Source organism: Drosophila subpulchrella, chromosome 2R, assembly GCF_014743375.2.
Source record: "Drosophila subpulchrella strain 33 F10 #4 breed RU33 chromosome 2R, RU_Dsub_v1.1 Primary Assembly, whole genome shotgun sequence".
Lineage (NCBI taxonomy): Eukaryota > Metazoa > Arthropoda > Insecta > Diptera > Drosophilidae > Drosophila > Drosophila subpulchrella.
Window position 1 is genome coordinate 20,194,193 of NC_050611.1, and position 26,225 is coordinate 20,220,417.

Genomic DNA, 26,225 nt, shown 5'->3' on the forward strand with positions numbered 1-26,225 from the left:
TTCGCAGGGGATTAAATTCGTTATCGCAGTCTGGCCTTGGGCCCATCAGTTAACCGATTCAACAGCTGACAAGATGGAGTTCTCAGATACTTGTTGTACATATCAACAAGTTAATTTCTCCAATAATATATATAGTAAGTAGAAGCGTTGTAGAATATTAATAAAATAGTAGAGGTTTATAATAAACTCCCTGATATGAGCAGTATAGAAGCATTTTTACCTAGTATATGATAGCTGAAACATATATATGACTATTTATTTCGACCCTTCCTTTAAATTCCATTGCATGTGGCGGTTTTGAGCGTAAGCAGAGCAAAGTCTTTTCCCCTTTAGGCAGAATTCAAATGTTTAAATGAAAGAGAACTGATTTTCAAAGACAGCTTTTCAGGCATTCTCTGAACCCATGTTATTATTAAACTTATTACTGAAGGTCGTTGGCCAGATACTTTTCGGGGTCGTAGAACGAGGTCATCACGATGCGACCGCTGAACTTGCGTCCACTGATCGACTTGAGGGCCCTCTGGCAGTCCTCCACGGACTCGAACTGGACGTAGACCTTGCCACAGCCCCGTTGCGGTGAAGGGCCGATGGGTCTGGGGATCTTGAGGCTGCACACCTCTCCGTACTTGGTGCACTCCTGCTTGATGTCGCTGCTGATGTCCTCGTACTCCTCGTCGTCCAGGAGTTCCTCCGGCAGAACCATGTTGAACAGGCACAGAATCTCCGTGGGTGAGCCAGTGGACAGTAGGGTGGATATCCCTGGTACCTGAACAACGGGAGGTTGTCCAACGATCCCGTTCTTTCCTCCGGGAATGGATCGCTGGACAATCAACCTGCGTTCCCCCAACTGCATGCCATTTAGGCCAGCTATAGCTTGTTCGGTAACCGAGGGATCCACATACTCGAAGAAAGCGAATCCTTTGCTCAGGGCGGTCTGGCTATCCTTCACCAGATTGAATCCTTTTAGTCTTCCGAACGAAAGTAGCAGCTCCTTGATCTGCGCTTCATCCAGGCAGGTGGGCAGGCCACCCACGTAGATCTTATTCGGGGAATCGGGTACCAGGGTGGATACAACATGTCCAGCTGAATTGCCTGATAACGATGGAATATTCAAATTGGTGAGCAACTTCAAGTCGAGGGAAGTTTCGGTTTCGGTGGGACAAAATGAGGGCACCGGCTGATAGTCGTGGGGTCTTCGGATCTTCAAAGTCTGCCCGCGAAAGCTAATCCCATCGAAGGTGATGGCCTGGGTGGCCTCATCCATGGATCGAAATTCCAGGAAGGCGAAGTTCTTCTCCAGGTTCGTTTGACAGGTCAGCACCGCCCTGGCATCCAAACCCTGGGAGACATTCAGGCCCAAGGACATGATCTGGTTGTTGAAGAAGTCCATCATGTCCTCCTCCGTAACGCCAAATGGAATATTGCCCACATACAAACGACGAGCTTGTCTAGTGACCATCGCAATGGCAGCGGACTCCCCCGTGGGCACGGCATCCGGTACAATCCTGGAGGCAATCTGCCCACTGGCCTGCATGGCCTTGTACTGGAGCGGGGTCAGATGGTCATATCCGGCGGCCGGAATGTCCCAGGATGAGGCAGCATGGCCCGGACGTCGTTCCAGCCGCGGTCTATCCGAGAAGATCGTGTCGGAGCGAGTGGGTCGTTGACGCGACTTGGAACGCGAACGGGAACGGGAGCGCCAGGCTTGGTAACTCCGTGAACTATTCCGGCGACGACCCATGTTTGCGAAAATATCCACAGAAAAACAATACCTTCCAAGTGGAGCACAAATGATCAAAATATTCTGAAAAATTTTTGACAGCTCCTAAAATAAATGTAGAGTGGCTACTTGTAGAATAGATGTAATGCAATGTGACCATACCAAAAATTAGAAAGTAAAGCCATGAAGTTAAAAAAAATATTACAATTTAGAAAGACAATATGATACTGTTTATAAGTGTAATTAATATAATAGATATAATTTTCGGCTTGATTTTCCCTTAAACAAAATTAATTAGGCGTTTTTAGTTTCTGAGGTATTTAGAAACATTTAATAATCATCTTTTATTTTAGATTTGTCCTTCATCACTTTCCTCTTTTAAAGTCCAATCCCTTGTTTATTTATTTTCCCACTTTTGTACGCCTTAAAGCGCCATTCAAACCGATTAAAATATTCTTTATAGCCCCGCAGATGATATATCAAAAGTTTAATAATTTAAATACCAATGGCTCGCTGAAAGCCACAATTAAGTCGTTTATCATGCATTCGAATAGTTTCCAGCTTTTATTACGAATCGTTCGAATCTTTCGACAGAAAAACGTATCTACGTATCTGCGGGTGCATTTCCAGCGAATAATCATAATCATCATAATTTTCGTTAATATCGCCAATCAATTATAATTAATTGGCAACGGCTCTTGCCCGCAGGCCGAATGAATAGAGAAGAAGCAATTTGTTAGGGAACGCTTTTTGGGTTCGTGAAAAGAGCTGCGTGTGTCTCCATCACAATGTGTGGTCCTCGCGGTCCATCTTCCCTCAGGGGTTCCATCTCCAGGGATGGGATGAGGTCTCGGGGAACTCATCCTCACGACATTCCTTGGAAACACGACAACGACAACGACTTCATTTGGAACTGAGCGAGGGGCGGCTCAATTAATTCAAAAAGGGCGACACAATAAAACTGTCAACTCAGATCGGACAAAAGAGGGATCTCGAAACTAGGGGAGAACATCATTGTATTCGGGGAAAAAATATTCCTTCTATACTATTTTGAATACATATAATTATAATAACCAGAACAAAATGTTGTTCAACTTAAGGATTACACATTACAATACATGTGAAGTAAATTTGCTATGCTCAAACTAACAAAAGTATTTTTAGGTACCTAAAGAATATTTATTAATATGTATTTTTATTTTATTTCTTTTATTGGTTATTGTAAAATCTAAACTACATTATATATTTTAAAACTCTTAAAATTGTTCTTATAATTGAAATAAACTTCAATCATTTTTCCTCAGTGTTTAATACATAGTTCTTACTCCTCATCTCTCCCCGATTGTATCCTCTACAAGTCACTTTGTCGGACCCAAAACGAAGTGATAATTTATGTTCCGGTCCTCGATCAGCGACTGAGCCACACGATCGCCTGCGGTTTGAGACCCCAGATCCTTTATAGAGGGTTTCTGGCATTCTTTCCCCATCAACCAGGATAATGGTCTACTGTTTAATGGCTATTTGATGGCCCGACGATCGCGTACAGATAAAGCGATACAGTCCCAGTCATGATTCAATGCCAATTTGACACTTGTAACAAGATGGAGAGAGAGAGGGGATGCATACTAAAATGCAATCTCTGTCCGGCATTAAGCCTAAATTAAATATATTTCATCCAGTGTCCAAAAACCAATTAATTCTTTGTTCGGGCGTTTGGGCTCGTTGTTGTCCCAATGGCCAGAACCTGTCCACAGGCCTGACAAACGCAATTAATTTGTCCATTTAAATTCAGGCAACGTCTCCCCGCCTCCGACTTTCTGACATATCCCCACATTGATGTCCATCGATGGCGGTGTCCAGATGATGATGATGCCTCCGAATTCCCTCCATTTTTTTCGATCGTCGATATCGATTTGGCCTTTTATTTGAACAATAACGAACGGGCGAAGGCGATAAATTAATTTTTTCCTCAACACACAAACAACTCAATAAAAATTCATAACATATTGTGCCATGTTTGAGTTTTGGCCACATGCACGAAATGGAAATCAGTTATTTAAAATCGTTGTGATCGAAATCGAAGTTTTTTAGGTTGTGTGGGAACAACATTTCCAAAAATATTAATGTTTAGGAGATAATTAAACTATAAAATAAGGGTTAGTGCGACCTAACTTACTTTAATTAAAGTGAAGGTATTAAAGAAACAAACTTTTTGATATAGAAAGAAATCTAATCTTAGAAATCTAAAAACTATCTGATGATCCATTGATACGTTGACGAAAATCTGCTGTAAAACATTTTATACTTCAAAAAAAATCATTAATTTACCATCATATCATTTTACACAAACTCGATAACTTTTTGCTAAGTATTAAATTAACCAATAGACTATCTCAAATGGATTAGATAACTCTACTCGCTATTTTTGACTGCGCTGTCTTTCACTTTCGTCATCAGTTCCTATTTCGATTTTCAGCCAAAAACAAGGTCATATTTCATTTCGTTAATTAAGCTCTTCATTTTTTCCATCACATTTTGTGGTGTTTTGCTGTTTAAATTGCAATATTTGTTTTTAACTGACCGTATATACGAGTATTGCTACCAGTAGTTCGCTTTTCTTTTTGCTGGCTTGTTTGTGTGACTTTCGGATAAAACCCAGTCATATTAACCAGAAAAAGGGGACCGCACAAGTTGAAAGAATCTGTTGTGGTAGAGTTCGTGGGATAGATTGGTATTTATACATATTAAAGGCCAAAGGCAAAATCGTGTGGGTGGAGGAGCAATCCTCACTTGCGGTCAAAACTCTTTCCACGAATTGGGGACTCGAAATAAAAGCAAGACAAATAATTTTATAATGAACTTTGGGTTCTCGGGGACGAGGCCGATTTCATTGATGGGTTCGTTTTCGGTGGCACCAATTGATTTGTGGCCGTAAGCGTGTGAACGTGATTTTATTATCAAATATTTTCCATGTTGTGTTAGTTTTAGTAAATTAAATAAATCATCCAATGGCAAACAGCAAAAAGTTTTCTGTCCGAATTCGGTTTTGTCAACAAGAATATTTCAATTTATTTTCTGATGAATCAACAGAAAATAAAAAGCCATCACGAAATATAAAGCAAAATAATGAAAGCAGAAATAAAACAATTTTTGCATACAGCTTTTGCCCTTTGCCCAGGGAGTGTGGCTGTCTCTTTTTCGCCATACTCCCTCTCACTCCCACTCTCGCCCCATAAATATCTCTCGAGTGCATCCGCAACTACTTCAGATTACAGATTTCAGCATAACAATTTGTTTTTTCTCCCATGTTTCTGGGTTTTTTTTGCCCTTTTTATAGTTTTATGCAATTTCTCGACAATTTGTCGGAGGCTTCTCCTCGTGCCATCGCTTCATTCTTCAGTTTTTGGGTGAGGAATTTGCATCATAAATTGTCAGAAATGTCATAAAAAATATATATATTTGTACATACTGCTGTATATACATTCCGTTCGGTCTTTGTTTTTGGCATCGCCGAACGAGGAGCAGATGGGAAGGGATTTTGTGGGAGGACATTGACATTCAGCTGGTTCTTCGTAATTTCATTTCACATCTGAGTGTGCTCCTGCTGCTGCTTTTTTCTGGGGTTTCTGGGGGTTTGTGTGAGATGCAGTCGAATTAAGCCCGAAGATACAGCTCCCCATCTCCGATTTCGAGCGGGAAAAGGGAATTCCTAATGGTATTCTGGCCCAAATTATCTGCTTAGAGCGGGCAAAGGCGAAGTGTAATGCAGTTAGCTGAAATGCAATCACGTCGCAGCTTCAGCTTTAACAATTGTGAGGTTATCTGCGATTCTGCTTGTCGCCTTTAATCGGTTCGGTAACTGGACGGGGGGATTAAATTGGTGGAAAATTCCAATTTTTTAAAAGGGTTAAAAAAAGATTATTTTTATAATAAAAACAAGGAAGAACGCTATAGTCGAGTACCTCGACTATCAGATACCCGTTACTCAGCTAAAGGGACCAAAGGAAAATGGAGATATGCAAGCAGCAAATTCGCCACCTACCGGCGGTAGACAGATTTAAGCGTTGTGGGCGTTAGAGTGGGCGTGGCAAAGTTTTTTTAAATCAATCGATAGGTATTGACGAGACCAATACATTTCAGTTTACATTTTTTATCTACCATGAAAATTGTGGGCGCCACAGACTTGGGCGGTTTGTGGGCGTTGGAGTGGGCGTGGCATATTCGCGTAATAAACTTGCGCTGCGCTCAAGCCTACGGAATCTAAATCTGAAATCTCGTTTCTCTATCTTTGATATTTTCCGAGATATCCGCGTTCATATTTACGATTTTTTGAAGTTTGTGGGCGGTTTGTGGGCGTTAAAGTGGGCGTGGCAAACTTTTTTTAGGTCAGTCGGTAGGTATTGATGAGAACAATACATTTCAGTTAAAATTTTTGTTCTAGCATCAAAACTGTAGGAGCCACAGTTTTGGGCGGTTTGTGGGCGTTAGAGTGGGCGTGGCACTCTTTTGAAACAAACTTGCGCTGCGCAGGAATCTCAGGAATCTGCATGCCTAATCCCAGTATTGTAGCTCTTATAGTTTCCAAGATCTCAGCGTTCATACGGACAGACGGACAGACGGACAGACGGACAGACGGACAGACGGACAGACGGACATGGCTAGATCGACTCGGCTAGTGATCCTGATCAAGAATATATATACTTTATGGGGTCGGAAACGCTTCCTTCTGCCTGTTACATACTTTCCGACGAATCTAGTATACCCTTTTACTCTACGAGTAACGGGTATAATTATACAGAGAAAACTCTGACGTTCTCATCTGAGTTGAAAATGTTCTTAAAAATAGAACAACATACGGTAATTACATTGTATATCTCAACAAAAAAACTATTAGTCCAGTCAGTAGGGTATACTTATCAAAAAGTTGTTAAAAAAAACTCAATTTAACTTTTCTTTTCTCACCATCTCGTTCTAATATTGAGAACATTGATACCAAAATATACTTAGACGGTTTTTAAGAACGAATGTTCTCAATTCAAGAACAATGTACTTGAATAATTATCTCTGTGTAAACAAACAAGAAAGGAAGTTAGCTTCGGCAAGCCGAAGCTTATATACCCTTGCAGCTATAATTATTAAATTTAAAAACACAAAAAATGATATTCCCAATAGTATAAGATAATATGTCAAAAAACACCGAAGCTATAATTTGTTTCATATTATTTTCCTACCAATTTTCCGATCGTTCCTATGGCAGCTATATGATATAGTCGTCCGATTTTGATAAAATTAAATTCGAAACCCAGAACTAATTAAAAAATGTTATTTCCAAGCGTAGGAGGTTATATGTTAAAAAACACCGAAGCTATAATTTGTTTCATATTATTTTCCTACCAATTTTGCGATCGTTCCTATGGCAGCTATATGACATAGTCGTCCGATTTTGATAAAATTTAATTCGAAATTCAAAACTAATTAAAAAATGTTATTTCCAAGCGTTGGAGGTTATATGTTGAAAAACACCGAAGCTATAATTTTTTTCATATTATTTTTCCACAAATTTTCCGATCGTTCCTATGGCAGCTATATGATATAGTCGTCCGATTTCGATAAAATTTAATTTAAAATTCAAAATTATTTAAAAATTGTTATTTCCAAGCTTAGGAGTTTATATGCTAAAAAACACCAAAGATATAATTTTTTTTCATTTTTTTGTCCGATTATTCCTATGGGAGCTATAAGATATAGTTGTCCGATCCGGCTGGTTCCGACTTATATACTACCTGCAAAAGATATAAGACTTTTGGGAAAGTTTCAGCCCGATAGCTTTAAAACTGAGAGACTAGTTTGCGTAGAAACGGACGGACAGACGGACAGACGGACAGACGGACAGACGGACAGACGGACAGACGGACAGACGGACATGGCTAGATCGACTCGTCTAGTCATGCTGATCAAGAATATATATACTTTATGGGGTCGGAAACGTCTCCTTCACTGCGTTGCAAACTTCTGACTGAAATCAATATACCCTCTGCAAGGGTATAAAAATAAGGGTAACCTAAGTTACTAATGTTCTAATAAATAAACGTTTAAAGATGTTATTTTATATTCACTCTTACTTAAAAATGTTTGAAAGATTAAAATTCGTTTTCAATCGAAAACTATGCATTTCCAATCTGAAACCCAATAAATTTGTGATTATAGTTTGGAACACATTTCAGAAACTTTCAAAGACTTTTATATTTAACATAGCTTTAAGGAGCCAAATGCAACCCCTTTCAGTGATGGGTGCTGAGCATTTTAGGGGGAAGTTTTCATAACTATCCGATTTCTAACAGCCAGTGCTCAAGTCGATGGTCGCTTTTCCACTTCCCTTCGCATCCTAAAGAAACTATAGAAGTCTTTGTTTCAACCCCAGCGACAAGCCACAAATGCCATTAAATGAAGGCCCCCCTTAGCCGCCCCTGTTTTGTGGGGTCTTTGCGCCCCCACCACTTCAGTTCTCCCCTCGTTGCATTTACAAAATTTATATCCTCCCCCTTGGAATTTAACCCTTGAACGCTTCTTCTCTGAAATTGATTTCTATGCAATTGTTGTTTCGCCCGAAGACTTTCGAAGGAATTTATGTTTATGTTTTTCCCTTGGCCATTCTGCCCGACATCGTTATAATTCAATAACCAGACTCCTCTCCTCCTGCGAGGGGGAGACTTTCTTCTTTGTCTCGGACAATGCGTTAAAATCAATTCAGAATTTATGCACTTTGGCTGGGTAATTTATTTTATGAATGTTTAATAATCTGTGCATTGAGTAAATTTATGACAATCGCATGTTAATTGCCTGCTTGGCGCCGATATGTCAGTCAACACCAGCAGGGTCTGCAGGGGTTTAGAAGGGGTTTTGGAAGGGGTTTGGAAGGGGTTGGTTTGGTTTTAGGATTGGGATTGCCAGCGGTCGATTGCTGGGGGATATTATCGCCCGACGACTGAGCTTTGCAGTCGAGTCGCTCATTTTGTTTACATTCAATTTCATAAGTGGTAGTCCAGGGGGAGATCCGGGCTTTGAGTGGTGGTGTTGGTTCTAGAGGCCCCAACCCCAGGAATTACTGGACATAAGCACTTGGCTGACATGTTGAACACATTATTAGAACGCCCTGCTGACGGATATCGATTGAGTTTCCATCAGCCATTTAATGAGAGGGGAAAAATGGGGAGAAGCGAAAGCTTAACAGCCAACTACATGGTCTGCAAATCCACAGAAATTTGTGGCTTACTTGGGAGCATACAACTCGGCCATAAACATAAAGTACCAACTAGTTTTATTTGATAATGGCTAGCAATTTTGGTTGGCAATAAATAGGCAAATGTTTGCTGCTCTTAAACCAAAGTTATGAGTATTTTGGGATGTATAAGTCAGGCAAATATCTTAGGCATAAATAAATTGCTGCCTAGGTTATTCAAAGCATTCCTTTTTCAAACAAATAAAATAATAAAATAAATAGGTTTATAATATTTACGTCAAGAGATCAAGAACTTAAGGAAACCTCTTGCTTTGTGCAGCTTATAAACATAGTTCTCCACACACATTATTTTATCTTTTGTTGTCTTTTTGAGGAGCTGACATTCCATGAAAGCCCTCTGAATTTCTTTTGTCATTTACCTAACCAACTGGACCTTTTCTCCTGAAATACCCTCAGAAGCTCCACTGACTAGTTGGTGACCCACTTGCAGCTCGTAAATCGCCAGAACTACTCGTAGTTACTATCCATGCAGACCATCCCATTCCAAGCCATCTCCATCATCATCTTCAACGTGGAACCAAAAGCGACACTTGTTTGTCTAAGCGCTGTCGCGTGGCAACCTCTGACCCCTGACCCCTGTACTCTCCGCCATTCCCCGTGACCTCTTGGCCCAGGCAAATTTGCGGCACTGCCAGTAGTGGAAAAGACCAACAGCAACTTTTGAAGAGCATGATTTATGAAAGCTCTACACATCATAAGCGAATGCGTTTATTATTTTTTACACTCGAAGCTGAAAGCCAAAGCTGCAGCTTGGCCAAAATCTTGAAACTGGCGACGTTGACAAATGACAAAGAACAGAGGCGGCAAATCCTCAGGCCCCCAAAAGCCTTCAAGTCCCTCCAAAGCTGCCTGGGTGCTCTTAATTTGATCTCCAGTTTCTGGTGAGGCACGCGCATCCGGATTCGGGATTCGGGATACTGGATTCAGGACGGCAAAGATATTCCTCTCGTGGCGTCATTAAATATGCAATAGATTCCTCCGCAGCTAGCAACTTTGTTTTTGTTTCTTTTTAAAGCATTTGGCCAGTCAGTGTCGCATAAATTATTCTGTTAACAAGTTGTGTCAACATCATCATTAACAACAGCCACTACGACTACACTGCGGCACATCTCATTGTCGGTCGGATAGGTTGGATGGCTCGGAGTCTGAAATGTGAGACGACCAGGGAAGACTGGGGCCGCATCAAGTGAAACTTTTTTATTTTCCTCTTCTATTGGCTAATGGGAAACATGTGTCGCCGCAAAAGTTGGACATGCGAGATGGCCGGGGATCCAAGACTAGAACGGAGGCATTTGCAATGGAAATCGACGGACTGAAGGTGAAACTTCCAGACTCCCAGTGGTAAGATAATACAGCATTAAACTTAATAAGAAACTGGTATATAATTAAATTTTTCTAAATATATTTAGCTGCTATTGAATAACTTTCTTGATACTTTAAGAGACATTTTCTATGTACAATCGCTGGTTCTGAAGAATTCGCGGTAACATTTTTTTAGAATTTTTGTATGAATTATCCATTATAATTCCTTTAGTTCTGAAGAATTCGCGGCTTTATAATCTTAAAGAATTTATAGGAAGGGGTTCCTTTTTTCCTACAGTACTTACGAAGTTCAGTTAATAGGACAGCTTGAAACTAAATATATTGTAAAAACTTCCCACTAAGGTTATTAGTTTTCCTGCTCCTCCTCTTACCTAATCAGTTGGCGAATTCCCAGAAGCTCAATTATATTTATGAGCAATTCTACACCATTCCCATCGTAACCCATTCGACACTTGACCATTCCACGCACAACCGGCCAAACTTCCTCCCACTCGCTGGCGATAATCGAAAGCCAGAGGATGTCAACGAACCGAAGAACACCATGGGTTTGCCCATTTTAGCCATTTGCGGATGGTTCTGCCATGACCAAAGAGTCGAAGGGACGGTGCCTTGTAGGCTTCTTGGCAATTATCGGCAATCGCAGAGGAAGCGATCCCGAGAAACATAAGTCAAAATTCCCCGACTTTTGCAATAATTGCAACATAGTGAAAAACAAAGTGAAAACAAAGGCGAAGGCGCCTAAGCAGTGGCGATTACCTTTTACGATTAGAACGAAATGGGCAAATATGAATCATATTCGCCGATCGGGGAAGCCAGCCACTTCCTGGTCAACAAACCCGGTGTTCGGAGAGCCACTGCCACTGGCTAATTGGATTTCCCGAATGGTCGAGGATTGGGCCATGCTCTAAACAATAAATGTGTGGCCGAGGAGATTCCGCTGTGCGCTGGCCATTGTCAAAGGGTCTCCTGCTCTTTGGCCGGCTTTGTTACCCTCGGACACTCTGGCATAAAGTGAAATTGTGCGTAAAATTCGTTGGTCACGTTTCCACGTCTGTTGACAATTGTTTTTGCCCGGCTCGGTCCGCCGTTCCGTTGTTGTGTTTCTGCCATTAAACGCGTGCACATGGTGACCCCGACCCTCCACCGCGCTCCTTTTATCCATCCTTAGATGACTGCAGTTCGTGTCATTTCCATTGTGTGGTCCCAGCACTCGAAAAAATATAGTTTTTTCTTTTTTTTGTGTGCTTGCGCTGCTGCATACTGTCCGTGTAGCGGCAGAGAATGGGAAAAGCAGTTGCTATGCTCGCTGCATAGGACGCTGACGACCGCTGATCTATATAACTTCCTAACCCCAACTAAAAAATTAATATGTTGCAATTTACCGACATATGTTTGGGACTAATATCATAACTAGATCTACTACATCTAACATCACATAAAGTTTGTAGAAATAAATTTTTCTTTTCTAAAATCTATTTTTGTTCACTTACTCAAACCTAAATCTAGTTACATATAATGCAAATATTTTAAAAAAGTTGTAGTATTATTAAAACCAAGTTTCCCTAAAAGTGAAATTATTTACTTTTAAAATATTTCTCCAAGTGCACTTCCCTCTGGTGACTGCAGCTAATCTTTTGTTTAGATGTTACATGGCTCAAAGGAGGGTAGAGAGCGGAAGGGAGAGGTGGAAAATGGAACAGGAAGAGGTCTGCATCCCGCTGAGGCCTCAAATTAGGCACAAATTTCACTGGCCGAGTGTCAATTCTGATCATATCTGGGACGCACTCGGGCCAAATTGCACTGGCGACAGGGAACAGACAGGATATAGCCGGAACGAGATGGAACAAGGGATACGTAGAATACAGAAATAGGGCGGGGACAGAGGGACACACCTTTTTTCCCAAACTGGGTCTCAAACTCATTATCAACATTTGGCAAACTAGGGGACAATTGCAATGCGACAGTTAAGGAATATCTTTGGCTCGATAGGTTGGCAACTTTAAAACAATTAAAAAACTAAATGGATATTAACACTAATATTTTATGTTTTTAAGAGAGTAATTTGACCCAATTTCCTTTTTGAACTCTATATATTTAAAAGACGTTCTTTAAGAAGTTAATTAAACAAAGGAACCCGAGATCTGGGTTCACAAGAGGTCAACTGAAGAGGACTTTAAACCGAGTTAAATGCAAAAGCAACAGGAAACCGAATAGCACTTGAAGAAATTCTGCAACACTGACCAACAAGCTGAGGAGCAATAAGGAAACCTGGAGTGAGCTAAAGGTTCGGTTTGCGCCGGCGGTCGACGGAGTGAAGTGGCTTATAAGGGATTGCGTTGCCAGGAAGCAAGGTTTATTGTGCAACACCACAGCAGCAGAAGGAATCCAACCCAAACCTACCCAACCCAACCCAAGCGAACCCATCCCAAAAACCAAACCGAGTAAACCAAACGTAAAGTACACACACTCTGTCTCCGTCCCTCTTCGTTCTGTCACTTTTTGGCCCCCATACCCTGTCCCTTTTTCCATCCCACACTTTACTTACTTACTCACATCGCGATTTTTGGTGTATGTTATGACCCATCGAGGTATTTGCTCAGAGCTGCCCACCTTCATAATTTATAGCCACATCTCAAAACGAAAACCCGAACTAAAGATCCTTAAATATTCTTTTCAAGGGACATCATTTTAAGCAAAAATTTTAAACTTGCTTATATCTTATATCAAAAAACAGATAACATCTGTATAGTTTTAGTACCGAATACGATATTATTTAAGTGTATATAACTATATATAACTATATATAACTATATATAACTATATATAACTATATATAACTATAAATAACTATATATAACTATTTATAACTATATATAACTACATATTACTATATATTACTATATATAACTACATATAACTATATTTCCAAAAATACTTACTAGCTGATTTCAAAAGAGTTTCCACATTTATATTTTTGGTCATAGGTATACGAGTTTGAATGTATCTTATATGTTAATGCCTTCCAAATAATTTTAAAGAACCTTTGTACTAAAAATGTTAAATTTTAAAGTTCCTTAAGAAAATTATAAAAAATATTTCTTGCTATCTTACTTAAAATTACAGTTCTCTATCTTAAGTTTAGCTACTTTTTGAAATCCAGAGAGGTCATCACTGTCTGCAGAATGATAAATGAGGGCAGGCGAGAAGTGTGGGCGGGAAAAGGAGAGGGATAAACCGTGAGCAGTTGGTCGAGTGAAATGCAAAAATTATTGCAAAATGTTTTTATGACGAATGAAATATTCGTTGACTCGGGCTCGGGATTCTCTCGCACGTTAACTTTACAGGATACCCAAACCATCCAGAAACTGCCTGTTTTCCCCACCCTTTTCCATATATTTGTTGCGTTATTTTCTCTCACGATTTTTTATTTTTTTATTTTTTCGAGATTGTAACACATTGATGATGTGTGGATGTGTGTGGGCGCAAGTGGCTGTGTGGGTGTGCTGTATCTGTGTGAGTTTGCTGTGATGTCCTGCTGAATCTGCAGCTGTGTGCCGATTTTAAGCCTTTGGGCATTTTATTTGTTTTAAATAAAAGCAACAAGAGGAAGTGAAAAGGCAGGAATCAGGAACCAGGAATGAACTCGGTGTGTGGGAAGGAAGTGTCCTGCGGGAAGGATAAAGGGAACGAATTCCCCATGCTCTTTAGATTATGCAGAATATCAATTAATATTTTACAAGAAATAATATTTCTGCATTTATAAAAAGCTGAATTTTATAATGTATTAAATTTTTTAAATAAGTAAAAATTAATACATGAGTTCTATCTATCATTATATGTTAATTTTAAGAACCAACGCGAAGCCCAAGCGAATTTAGATACAGCTTCCAAATTTGTTTAACTAAACTAAATGTTTCGTGACTTATTTAAAATAAATATATATAAATAATTGAATTTCATGTATGTATTTTTACAAAATAAATTAAAACTACTGTATCAATTTTAGGAAAACAATTCCATTTAACATTTGCCTAGGTAAATGTTTAGCATGATATGACAACCATTTTCACCACAACATCTAGGAAGTGCCTGAAACCGGAGAAATAACTTGGTTTCCACTTTGGGTTGTAAAAGTCAACCTTTACTGCCAGCAAGTATATGTTGTCCTTGACAGCCAGACTTTGCTCAAGGGATGTGGTCAGGACAAAGATCCACATGCACAGAAACAGAGACGAAGGAGTCCAGGAGCCGCCAAACAATTGTCCTCCACAAGCAAAATATTTGTATTTAATAAAGCCAGGGCAGAGTTGAGAGTTGGAGGGCCTGACTTTGCATACAACTTGCGGAATTTAATGTAGCCTGCGGACATGGAAATGCGACTCAAGGACCCACGCAAAAGATAAAAAAATAAAGGAAAATAAAATAAAAAAAAACAAAACGTGGCAAAGTGCGGCCGATGCAAAGCGTAAAAAATACAATAAAATTCGAACATGAAAAGCCTATTTAAAATGCTGACATACGAAATGCGAATGAACCGACACTTGAGGGCGCCACTGTGCAGTGGAAAACGGGAGGCGGGAAAGTGGGAAATTGGGAAATGTCGGAGGGAAAAATGGGGAACCAGGCGGAACAAGGGACTCGGCGGCATTACCATAAAATGGAAACAAAAGGCGCGGCCCAACAAGATCCACTTGACTCCTCGGGCCCGGCTCTCCTTCCGGAAAACCCCACCGAGAATGCGAAAATATGAAAATTGAGTGAGAATATGTAAATGTAATGAAATATTGTTTGCACCGAGGGAAAGTGGCATAGTCGGAGGACTTCGCACATGACGTCCTCGTCTCCTTTTTGGCCAACAATTTATGCGTAACAAGTCGCTGCTCCATTTATCATTTCACTCCGTGATTTACACTCTCGCTTTTGTTTTGACTCGGCTGCTTTTGGGCCAAAATAAAGGAGAGCCGAGTGTCCTGACGGACCAACTGGGTGAGTGAGTGACTCCTGCTGCACTCGGGGGCTGTTGTTTAAATTATGAAAATTATTCAAACCGCAAATGGAATCATCATCATCAGTTATGGCCCCGCAAACGGAATGGATGGGATGGAATCCCTGCCTCGAGGAGTGCGAGGCTTCTCAATCAGACCGAAAAGATAATCCCCAAATGGCAATCACAAAACGAAGGGGCCATTTATATAAAAAATGTGAACAGATTTCGGTTTACTTTGATTGTGGCCCAGTGAAATGGCCTGAAACTCTGGTAACGAGGAGTTAACCCATCAAGCTGTGGGTTATCAAAAGTCCTTTCGCAAATTGATTTAGTTATCATATCATGTCAAGTTGAAGTTAGTCCTTAAAACCATCAACCAGTGGATTAGATCTTCTAGTAATAGTTGCCTATGCTTCTGCTCGGATTATCTTAATTTCTTTCAAATTGTTTCTGTGACAGCTGCAAAATTTGTTAGTCGCAGCACAACGAGCTATTAATTATATAAACCAAGAGAGATGTTCAATCTCTGCCCGATTTCCAAACTGTCACAATGCACAAATTGCGGCCATTTAGGGGGAGAGGGCTCAAATAAATTAAATGAATGTTAACCCCAATACGAAACGTCATTAATAAATCCCAGAGCTGACCAGTCCAAAATCGGACGCCAGCAATGTTTGTGCAAAATGACATTTGACCAAAATGTTTGGCACACATCCCAGATATACGAATGAAAAATGCTTGAATTATCTTGTTTGCCAGGTCATAGGTAAACCCAACTCAGCTGGAGTGGTCGGAGTGCATAGATGGATTTACAGATATTTACGTCTAATGAGTTAATTCAATTAAGGAAATGATGAAGAGAAGGCAGGAGGGGCTTGGAGGCCACCGCATGCGACTTGCAATTTGACAGTTTTCAATTAGTCAAAGTGTCATTGGGTCATGAAAAGTCAGAGAGGTCAGCCTCCGGTTGGATTTCCCAACTTCCCGACCCTCCCCCCTCTCGCCTGTCTGCCACAGTCGTACTTAACTTACCTACTTTTCAGGCTAGGCACTTTAGCCAATAATTGCATCGAATTCGGAGTGCCCTTTGGGGGAAAATTAGGATAAAATAATGTGAAATAGTAATCAATAATCTAGGCTAATAGACCATACCATTGAAGCAGAAGTTGTGCATTAAGAAAACAATTAATCAATTACATTGCCTTCAGGCTTACCTTTACAAAATGTAAAATAAAATGTATTCAGTATGACCAGATCTGCATTTTTACTAAACAGTGTGGCCAAGTGCCTAGTATCCGCCTACACTTTCTCATTTTCCTTATTCTGGCTGTTTCGTGCCTTCAATTAGCTCATTGACGGAAGGAAGAGTGAGTGAATTTGGGATTTTGAAAAGATGTTTGCCATGAATTTAACCCAGTGGCGCTTGGGCAGATCTGCCAATTCGGGGTGAATAATTCATGAATCCGGCTAGGCAAGCCCCAGCAAATGGAAAGAAAAAACGTCGAGGGGTATTAAAATCGACGTTGCTAATTTAATGAGTTTCCTCCTCGACTCGCCTTCTCTTTTTCTCTCTCCCCGGAGGCAAAAATAAACACTCGAGCGTTAATGCACGAAATATTTAATTTATACTTACATCAACATCGGACAACCTTGGGTCCAAATGTTTTTATGGCCAGTCGGTCGACAGGAGGCGATGATGAAGTGAGATGATGAGCGAATCGGAATGTGGCCGGAAGGATGGGAATGATGGTGGCGAAAAAGGAAGACCAAACGCCAAAGGCGCCAACTTCTGACACGGCCTCAGATGAAGGCTAATAAAAATCAAATATGAGGGCAAAGCCCTGGGAGGAGAGGGGTGTTGTGTTAGCCCAGGTGGAAGGACAACATCGACATCGGTTGTTCACTTGGCCAAAAGCATTATGAGTTATAAGCTGCCGCAGTTGATGAATACGGGCTTTGCTACAGAGTAAGAAAAGATCATTGGAGTACTAACTAAAAATGTTGAAGAAAATAAGTGCACTATAAGGTCGTTTTTCAAAGGTGTGGAGTACTTAAAGGGGAGGATTGAATTTCGTTACTGATAAACGCCTTCTTAATAGATCACTTTGGTGTCAATATACATATTTTAACAAACATTACCTCCTTGAGCCAATTTATTATATATTTTTTTTAGAAATATTTGTTATTAACATTATTAACCCACTTCATTATTTTTTTTTCCGTGAAACTTACACCGACCCTTTAACCTTAGGTTGCCATAACAGAGACACGAGCAAAAAATCAACAACCAAGTGGGCGGGAGGTGAAAAGAAGGCGGGGCAGGGACCTGAACCTGAAGCACGTGGCGATAAAGAAGACATTCACGGCACTTTGTTCGAACATTAAGTGGATTTAATGTAAACTTTATGTTTTCCTTAGGTTACGTGGTCGATTTCCGTTTTATTGCCTTAATTAAAAGGTCTTCCTTGCCACAATTCCCTCCTTTGGGCCCCCTGCAATCAACAATATTTATGACTATTTGAAATATTTATTTGCCCTTATGCCATTTTATGAAGGCAGGGATACGTATCCCCAATATCCATCTACATCCCAGGTGAGCACTCGTCTTCGTTTTCTCCCCCGACAGTCATCAAATTGGAAAATGCGCTGGGCACAAAAATTAAAATCGCATTAAATTTGATGTTGGGGAAATGGTTATAGGCTCGCTGGAAAATGTGGAGTGAGATGGCTGTGTAATGCAAGACCCTAGATAAGAAAAGTATTCAGGGATGACGCTTGGGCCATCGTGACTATAAAAACTAAATGAATTCAAATTAATTTCAGATATCGGAACCTTGGTCAACCAAGTTAGTAGTGTGGATTACATAATGATGGCATCAACACCTTTGGCAAAAGAATCACACCTGTCTATGGCAACTGTGACGACACCTGGGTGGGTGTTTATAGTCGCGAGTCTTGTTCAGAGATCAGCCCATAAATCCAAGCCATAAATCGACCACGCGATTCGCTGAGCCCGGTTAAAGATTACGAGGCTTTCTCGAGCTGAAAAGCTTATCTCCAAATAGATAAAAAAGATAGCAAATAAAGAGCTGTCAAAGAAAAATACACACTTTCATTTTCACCAGAGATAAGGAAGAAAGGGGCCGTTAAATCATTGCATGAGTTTTTAAAACGGATTTACTTCCAGAATCCCTCATAACAATGGGCTTAATACGAATAAAATGAGAAAAGAGATTAGCTTGAATATCTCATATCTCAATATGGCTCATAAAACACCAGATCATGGACAGAAAATACTAATCCCATGATTTGAGTTCAATAGATCTACAGAATCTTCAGTTCAATGGGTGCGTTTCTTACCAATTTCTAGCAATTTAGCCCTAAACTCAACCCTAAGCTGGTTGAAAATATATAAAGCAGAGCGGAAAACAAAATGTTTATCTTGGGCAAGCATTTTGCTTTCCAAATCCACTTCCAGCTACGAAATTGTTGTATATTATTACTTGGGAAGCATTTTACAACTTCTCTTGACAACAACTTTGGGCTGCTTGACAACCCACTTGTGGAGCTACCACCTCTTGATGTTGCTATATATTTTATTTCTTTTTTTTTCGTTTTTGGACGATGTTGTTGTGTGGACCCCAAGCATTCGTCGTTGAGGTAAAATGCAAACATGAGGTTGTAAAAAGCGACGGAAACTAAGTTACCGAAAGCCTTTTTGGAAGCAGCAGCAGCAGAAGCAGTTGCTCAAGTGCTGGGAAGGCCAAGTGCTGCTTGCTGGCAGGGGTTGGGCAGGCGCACTTGAAGAAATTTATAAAAATATTATTTAAAATTAAAATTTAATATATAACAAAACAGTTCCACAAAAGAGGTCTAGGAACTTTGAAAAAATAGAGTTTAATATTGTACAGAGTGGCAATTGTAGTTTACGTACCTTGACTTATGGCTAATAAGTACAATTTTTGAATGTGAAAATAGTTTCATTCAAAACATAAATTTTTTTAAACTTTTTTCTCTATTTTTTCTTATTTCTTTAGTGTTAAGAAAGACGAGTAAATATTTTATTTACTACATTTTTAAATGCATTATTCGATAACCCATTTATTACAAATTAAAAATTCCTAACTATGAATAAATGTCTTCACACGATTCCACATTTTTTAAACCTAAAGATTAATATTTTAAGATCGATTATTTTTATATAAAAAAGTAAAGTTTTAAATATTTTTTTCTATGTATTTAAGGGCAGTCAGGTACCGCTTTAATGCAAACAATGGGGTTTTACTTCCAGCCCCAAAAAGGGAGTGAGTGAAAGAGAGGGAGCTGCCAGAGTACCCTTTCGCTAGGAACTCTGTCTCTTTTGCTCTCTTTGAGGAGATTGCGGAGAGATGGGGTTCCCCCTTTTTCAGACTGCGCTTAATTGCGTAGGTTGGTAGCCGGCAGAGCAGCCTCTTCAGTGGGCACTTTCTGCTTATCTTTGCCCCCTGCCCCGCCCCCTGGGGAGCCCCAGACCCCCTGCCCTTCCCCTACTGCCCTGCACACCTTTCATGCCCCAACAGCGTCTTCTCCTCCTCGTCCCCGGGATGTGTACATTTTTACTAATTTACAACAATTTTCGTTGTACTTGAATACAAAATGCAACCGTTGCTTTTTCGACCCCCCTCTTCGCCCGGCGAAGTCCATGGTTAACACTCCACTGCCCCCTTAACCCACCAGTGGCCCCTCCTCCCGACATCATCCACTTGCCCTGTGCTACTTTATGGTGAAGTGCGCGAGGCATTAAGAAAAATGTATGATGATGCACCTGGAAAAGGGGCTCAGGGGCGGGGAGAATGGGGTTGTGGGGAGTAGGGGAAGTCCCGAAAAAAGCACCCAAGAAGGGAAAGAATTCGCAGACCAGATGCGAACAACAATGCGAGCTCGGGAAAAATATTTAAATGAGGTTAAGTTAGCGTAACTATTCTGCTGCTAAACCCCAAAAACCCACCTGTCCTATTTTCCAGCTCCCTCGTTGTTTAAACTTACCACCCACTTTTCCGCCTCTCATCCCCTTTTCTTAACTCTGAAACACCATATAAGATTTCCTTTACAAAATATTTGTCTACTTCTAATAACTTTATAATTTATAATTAATAATATAATGTTGAACACATTTTTTTAAACAAGTTTTAATTTTGTAAGCTCTAATATCATATTAAATTGTTTTGAAATATGTTTTTTTAACATTTTAGAAACGTTACCTTTCATACAGAACCCAAGGATTGTCATATGATCTTCTAATTTGCAAATACATGTGAATTTCTTTCCGTGCAGCTCGGAAAACTTTCCAAAATATTTATGCAGCTTAAGGTGAAAATATATGAAAGTGGGGTGCATCTTTGTATATACTTCTGGGCGAAAAATCTCTGGGCTTGTCTGCCTGGGTTGCGAGGGTTAAACTCCGGAATTCTTGCGCTAATTGGGTCAAGTGTGCCCAAAGTCTTGACAAAAGCGACCTGTTACACCTGCTTGGAACACAATTAAGAGGGTGGGTGTGTGAGGGGCTGGAAAATGCAGGGAAGTGCAAACACAATGGAGATTACTTCCTCTAAGTTGCCTGAATAGATAAACCAATTAAACGTTTAACTGGCACACAGAACATCCGTTGTGGAAACAGAGGGCTATGAAAGCAGTTCTCCACAAATCAATCTCATAATTTAAGATATCGAAGATAGAGTATCTATAACCATGATGGGAGTTTAAACAAATAATTAAAATTAAGCGCAGAGTTGGAAAGTGGTTTTCCGTCTGCGCGGAGTGGCTGAGCTTATTATTCCTGTTTGAATCATTTTGCAGAGGCACTTTAGCACTTAATGAAATTAAAATTGTTCATAACGCTGTCTTCCCCGTTTTCTCTGGGTCTCTTGTTAAATGGAAGAACACTTCTGTTCGGGGGAAAATTGCATAACGCGAAATGAATTTCGAATGGAGCGATGACAAAAGGGAAACTTAATACCGGCTCCTTTCTGCCGTCGCCCCGGGCCTTCTATATTCAATTCAATATATGAGCTTCCCCGTGTAAATAAGCAAATAAGCGAATGTGTGGCTGTCATTATTAATAAACAAGTATCTGTCTGTGTCGGCGAGATATATCAGAATATAAATATGTATTTACAACTGTTTGTACACCGATCCCCCCGTTTTCCATTTGGCTACCAGCTACCAAAAATAAATGCGCAAATAAATTGTCAAAGTCTCCAGCGAAATCAACAAGCGAATATCCTGCGGATATTTTGTTCGACATTTTGTCAGCTCATTCACTTTCTCCCTCTTTCTCTTTCCTGCACTAGAGCGAGATGGGGAGAGTGTGTGGGAGTGAGATAACAAGCGTAAGCTTTGAATAATGAATTGCAATTAGCGCAATTACAACAGATTGTCACAACTATATAATGCTGGCCAGAGGATTCAACTGTCGCAACCCAAAATAAAACAGTACACTGGGGAAAATAATTCACTTTAGAGCTTGTTTCTAATGTTTCAACAAATTTGATGGCATATATTTAAAAACATTTCCAGAAAAAAAAGGAAACTTTTTCAGTGGTTGAATCTTGGTTTCGCATGAATAGCTTTTTTATATAGATTAATTTCCCATCCAGGCAAGTCCCACATTTTTCTCTGAATTCTATTAATTTCCCTCTTTTCCTCCCACATGACACGTGTACATGTGGAAAATAATGTAATTTTATTTTTCGCCAAGCAACGCGTGGCACAAAACATGACAAATTGAATAATTTAACAAGGATTTAGAAGGGGAATGGATTGTCAGGAGTCTGAAGAGTCTACAGAGGAATACCCTCTCTTAAATTGGGTCACATACTAAGGGCCCTGAGAATTCCTCCCCCACCTTTAAGCGAGAAACCGCCAGTCCCAATCCCAATTCCCCACCCACTTTTCACCCACTCTCATTGTTTATGCGCGTGTCGAATTTTTGGGTTTTGTCGCCAGGGACCACTGGAAACAAATATTTATCCAGCGATAAAAGAATTTTGGGAATTTTTCCTTGTTCCTCGGATAATGTTGTTGTTGCCGGCGATGGGGCAAATAAGTAGCACAATTTGACTTGGTTAACCCAAAAAGCCGGCTAAATGTTGGGGGTATGTGGCGGGAGAATCCGCAAATGTCAGGGGACACACATAAGCAGTTCCTGGTGGGTAGTTCCCCGATGAAGGAAGTGGATTAGCCGAAACTATCCACTGGAGGTATATATTCCACTTAAATTAATGAGGGCTGCATGTAGGACCCAAAATGAATGATTTAAGTGGCATTTAATTTTATTGTATCATTTATCATTATATCATTTATCATTTCATATATCTAATTTTTTTAATTGATCTTTCATCTTCAACTGCACAACCTTCTTAGAATTTCTAACATGCCCTCTATATTCAATTATTTCTCAGTGAAATTCAGACACTTATTTGTCCTGCGGCATTTACTTCATAACAATGAAAATTGCCTCGCTGATGACGACAAAGATAATGGTTATGTGGTTGAGGATCTGGCTGGGGATGGTGGTTCCGCGGGTTGGGATGGCCACCAACACCTCTTACCAGTTGTTTGCAGGTGAGCAAATGGGCAATCTCTTCCCTCTGAGTCCCTCTATATCTTTCCCTTTCGAGCTGTTTGCAAGTCAACAGGGCTTTACACTGCCGTCCCCCGACTGCCACGCCCCCTTTTTGCGCCCCTGTTGACTGTGTCAATATTGACGCAGACCGTATCTCTTTATGACATATTTTTTGGCTACTGTCAGCACAGCGCCCTGGCATTTCTGGGCTCTGTTGACATCCTCTCGTGGTCTCTGCATTTGGGTTTTATTCCCCGGCTCTTTGAGTTGATATATATATTAGCGTACTTTCGTATGATTGTACGACTTATTTTCTGGGGCCAGCACACAAAAGCAAAAACCCAAAATCCCCTGTAGTCTGAACTTTGTTTTTTGGCTCTGCTTTGATGTCTCTCTGTAGAATTTCTGGGTTACTGGGTAATGCAGTTGGGTTTTGTCCGGGAGGTGAGTTATGAGCCCAGAAGATGTTAACGACGTGGGAGAATCCCATAGATAAATTGGAGACCAGGGGCCCAAATCGATCGCATTGGCATTATAGACTCGTAGCTACAGACCGCCCACAAATCTGGTTAGACATGCGCTTTATAAGGGGTATATGGACTTCGTGTATATAACTTTTCATGGATTAAATGAACTTCATCTTGCGTTTAAGGAATACTCAATAAAATATAAAAATCCATCGATTTATCTTTGAAATTTAAACATTCTTATACTTTTTTTATTTTTATTAGTTAGATTATCCTAGGGATATAAGTAATATTCATTTTACAATCTTACAGTCACAGAGACGAAATCATTGGTATCATTAAGGTTACAACATTTTTTTAAATATATTGCAGATATTTAAAGCTGTTATTCCAAAAATAGAGCATCCAACTTTTGTTATTTCCCCTTTTAGCTTGGGATTTCCCGTATTTGTTTTGGGTGGCAGCTGATGACTGGCACGCAACCTGAATCGGAAAAGCGCACCGATCTGGGGTCATAAATTAATCGAATCGCCTAGTTTTCAAACGGATCGCCTAGGACTGCGATGGGTGGGTTGGGGGATCTGTTTTGATGGGGTGCAAAGTCCGCAGACAGTTCTTGGAAGACGGCGACAGTTCCATCACATCGGACCCACATATCAGGCCGGGCGACAAGTGAAGTGTCAGCCATTGACAGGTTGTCGCCCCCCGAAGAAAACACTCTATAAACTCCAATTTAAGTGGCCATAAGGCAGGCAGATCACGTGAATGGTCTCTTAGGTGTCGCCCTGACACATTAGAAGAGTTGGAGGATTTTAAATGACTCACTGCACAAAGGATCCTAAGTACGTGAAGGTATTCGATTACCAATCGATTGAGGAAGGGGAAAAGGAAAAGACCTGACCTCAACCTGATCGACAGACGGATTGGATTCGCTGTTTCCGCAGTGGCGATCGATTTGCCAAACAAATTGCACCAGCTATAGGTATACCTACCCAGCTAAATGTGCGAATCGGGCAGAGAGTTACCCACCGCAGAGTGACAGCTTGGAAACCCTAGAAGTGTACACGGAATTCATGGGCAATTCCTCACGATCTCTTCAGTTGGAGGTCTCGTATCGCATTTCAATGACGCGACCACATTCCGCGCACTTTGCAAGGTTTCAAAGCGTATAGATTTCTATTCCTGCACAGGGAGAAAAATAGTTCTCAATACAGTAAATATAAATATGTTTATCTACAGGATGAAGATTGATAAGATCCTAAGCATAGTAGAACAACCTTACTATCACATTAGACAATTTAACTGTATTACAATAGTCTTTAAAATTTTTTTAATCGAATAAGAATTAGTACTTGAAAATTGATCGCATAGAAATCATCAACCATTTTTATTATCAGTTGGAATGTTATACTAAACAATATAATACCAATATCTAATATCATATATTTTAGGTACAACCATTTGTTTTTCAAACTTTCTATTTCAATGGTCTATTTCCCAACGTCGTGTTAAGGTTCTAGTTTTTTATCTGTCTGAAAACTTAACATTAATTAGTTTGGGAAGACAAGTTCGTTTACCCAAGGTGAATGATAAGACAGGAAAGTTGTGTTATTAGGAAATGCAAAACATTTATTTTCTGAGTGTTTTCCACTCAATTCTCCACTTAATGCAATCCATCTGGACTTGGCATTGTTGCAGTGGCACGCTCTTAGTTTTGATTTCTGCTGTTATTTTTTTGTTTTCCTCTGTGGTCAAGCTGCCTAAACGGGCGCCCTGTGTGAAATTCAATACGATTTTCGGGCTAAAACTCAATTAATTTGGAGTAGGGACCGCGTTTTGACATAATTGAGGCAGCGGGGGCGGAAACATTTCCGCTTTGGTGCCGACAAAGCTGCAGCCACGTTCCAATCTTGTCAATAAATCTCAATATCAAAATATGCTAAATGACCACCCGCATGAGGAATATGTGCCCATAGTTGCAGCAGGGCCAAACAGCATAGAGAAAAATGCAAATAACTGCACGAACTATCTGTAAGATACGCGCATAAATTTACAAACTATGGTATGGATAAAATGGGAACCGATAGGATGGTATTGCATATAAGTAGTGCGCTATAATGCGGGGTTGGGGGCTCCATCGCGTTCGAGTTCCAGTTTGAGTTTGAGCTCGGGTTCGGTCTTTTTCATTAAATGCCGCTCTGAGGCGAACAATGAACCGTGTTGACAGGTCTCCGTTCCGAAGTCTTTGTGTATGATTGATTTAACCTGAATGGACTGACAGGTACGACGACAGGCGAACCGAACCGAAAGATATGGAAATCCACCAGAGATACTTGCGCTTATGCTAACGATACATACATGGGGGTATATTTTATGTGGATCGTCGAATGCGGAATATAGCTGGAGGATAAAAATGCATATTCAGGAATCCAGAGCTCTGTGACAGTACGCACAAGTAATCCAACCAATCAATCATGGATTGAATTGTACAACTTCTAATAGGGCCACAAAGAACACGCCGTTCTCGAACTCATTACAGATGGCTGTATAATTATCCACGAGTCTGCGGTTGGCTGACCAACTCAGAAATGCAGAAACGTAGGGAAAAAACGCAGGCTGGAATTCGTTTTCAGACCCAAGACAACCGCATCGAAATTGATTGACAGCTGAATGATTTAATGAGCAGCAAGATAAACGACGGTGGAGTCGGAAAACCGCAGCGAAATGAATTACTTATTTTCGTTTGAATTTGAATTTCCCCCATTGTATCTTTCCTTCTTTATCTTTTGTTGCTGCTGCAGTTGCAATGCGGCGGTCCATGAAAG

At 40.3% G+C, this 26,225-nt stretch overlaps 1 protein-coding gene across 1 annotated transcript; it reads right to left on the minus strand.

Annotated features, from left to right (window-relative positions):
• Positions 1-384: 384 nt before the first annotated feature.
• On the minus strand, positions 385-1,838 carry LOC119550688 (splicing factor U2AF 50 kDa subunit). Its single transcript, XM_037859553.1, has one exon. It carries the CDS (start codon positions 1,739-1,741, stop codon positions 422-424), a length of 1,320 nt encoding a protein of 439 aa, XP_037715481.1. The 5' UTR covers positions 1,742-1,838; the 3' UTR covers positions 385-421.
• Between the last annotated feature and the right edge of the window lie 24,387 nt (positions 1,839-26,225).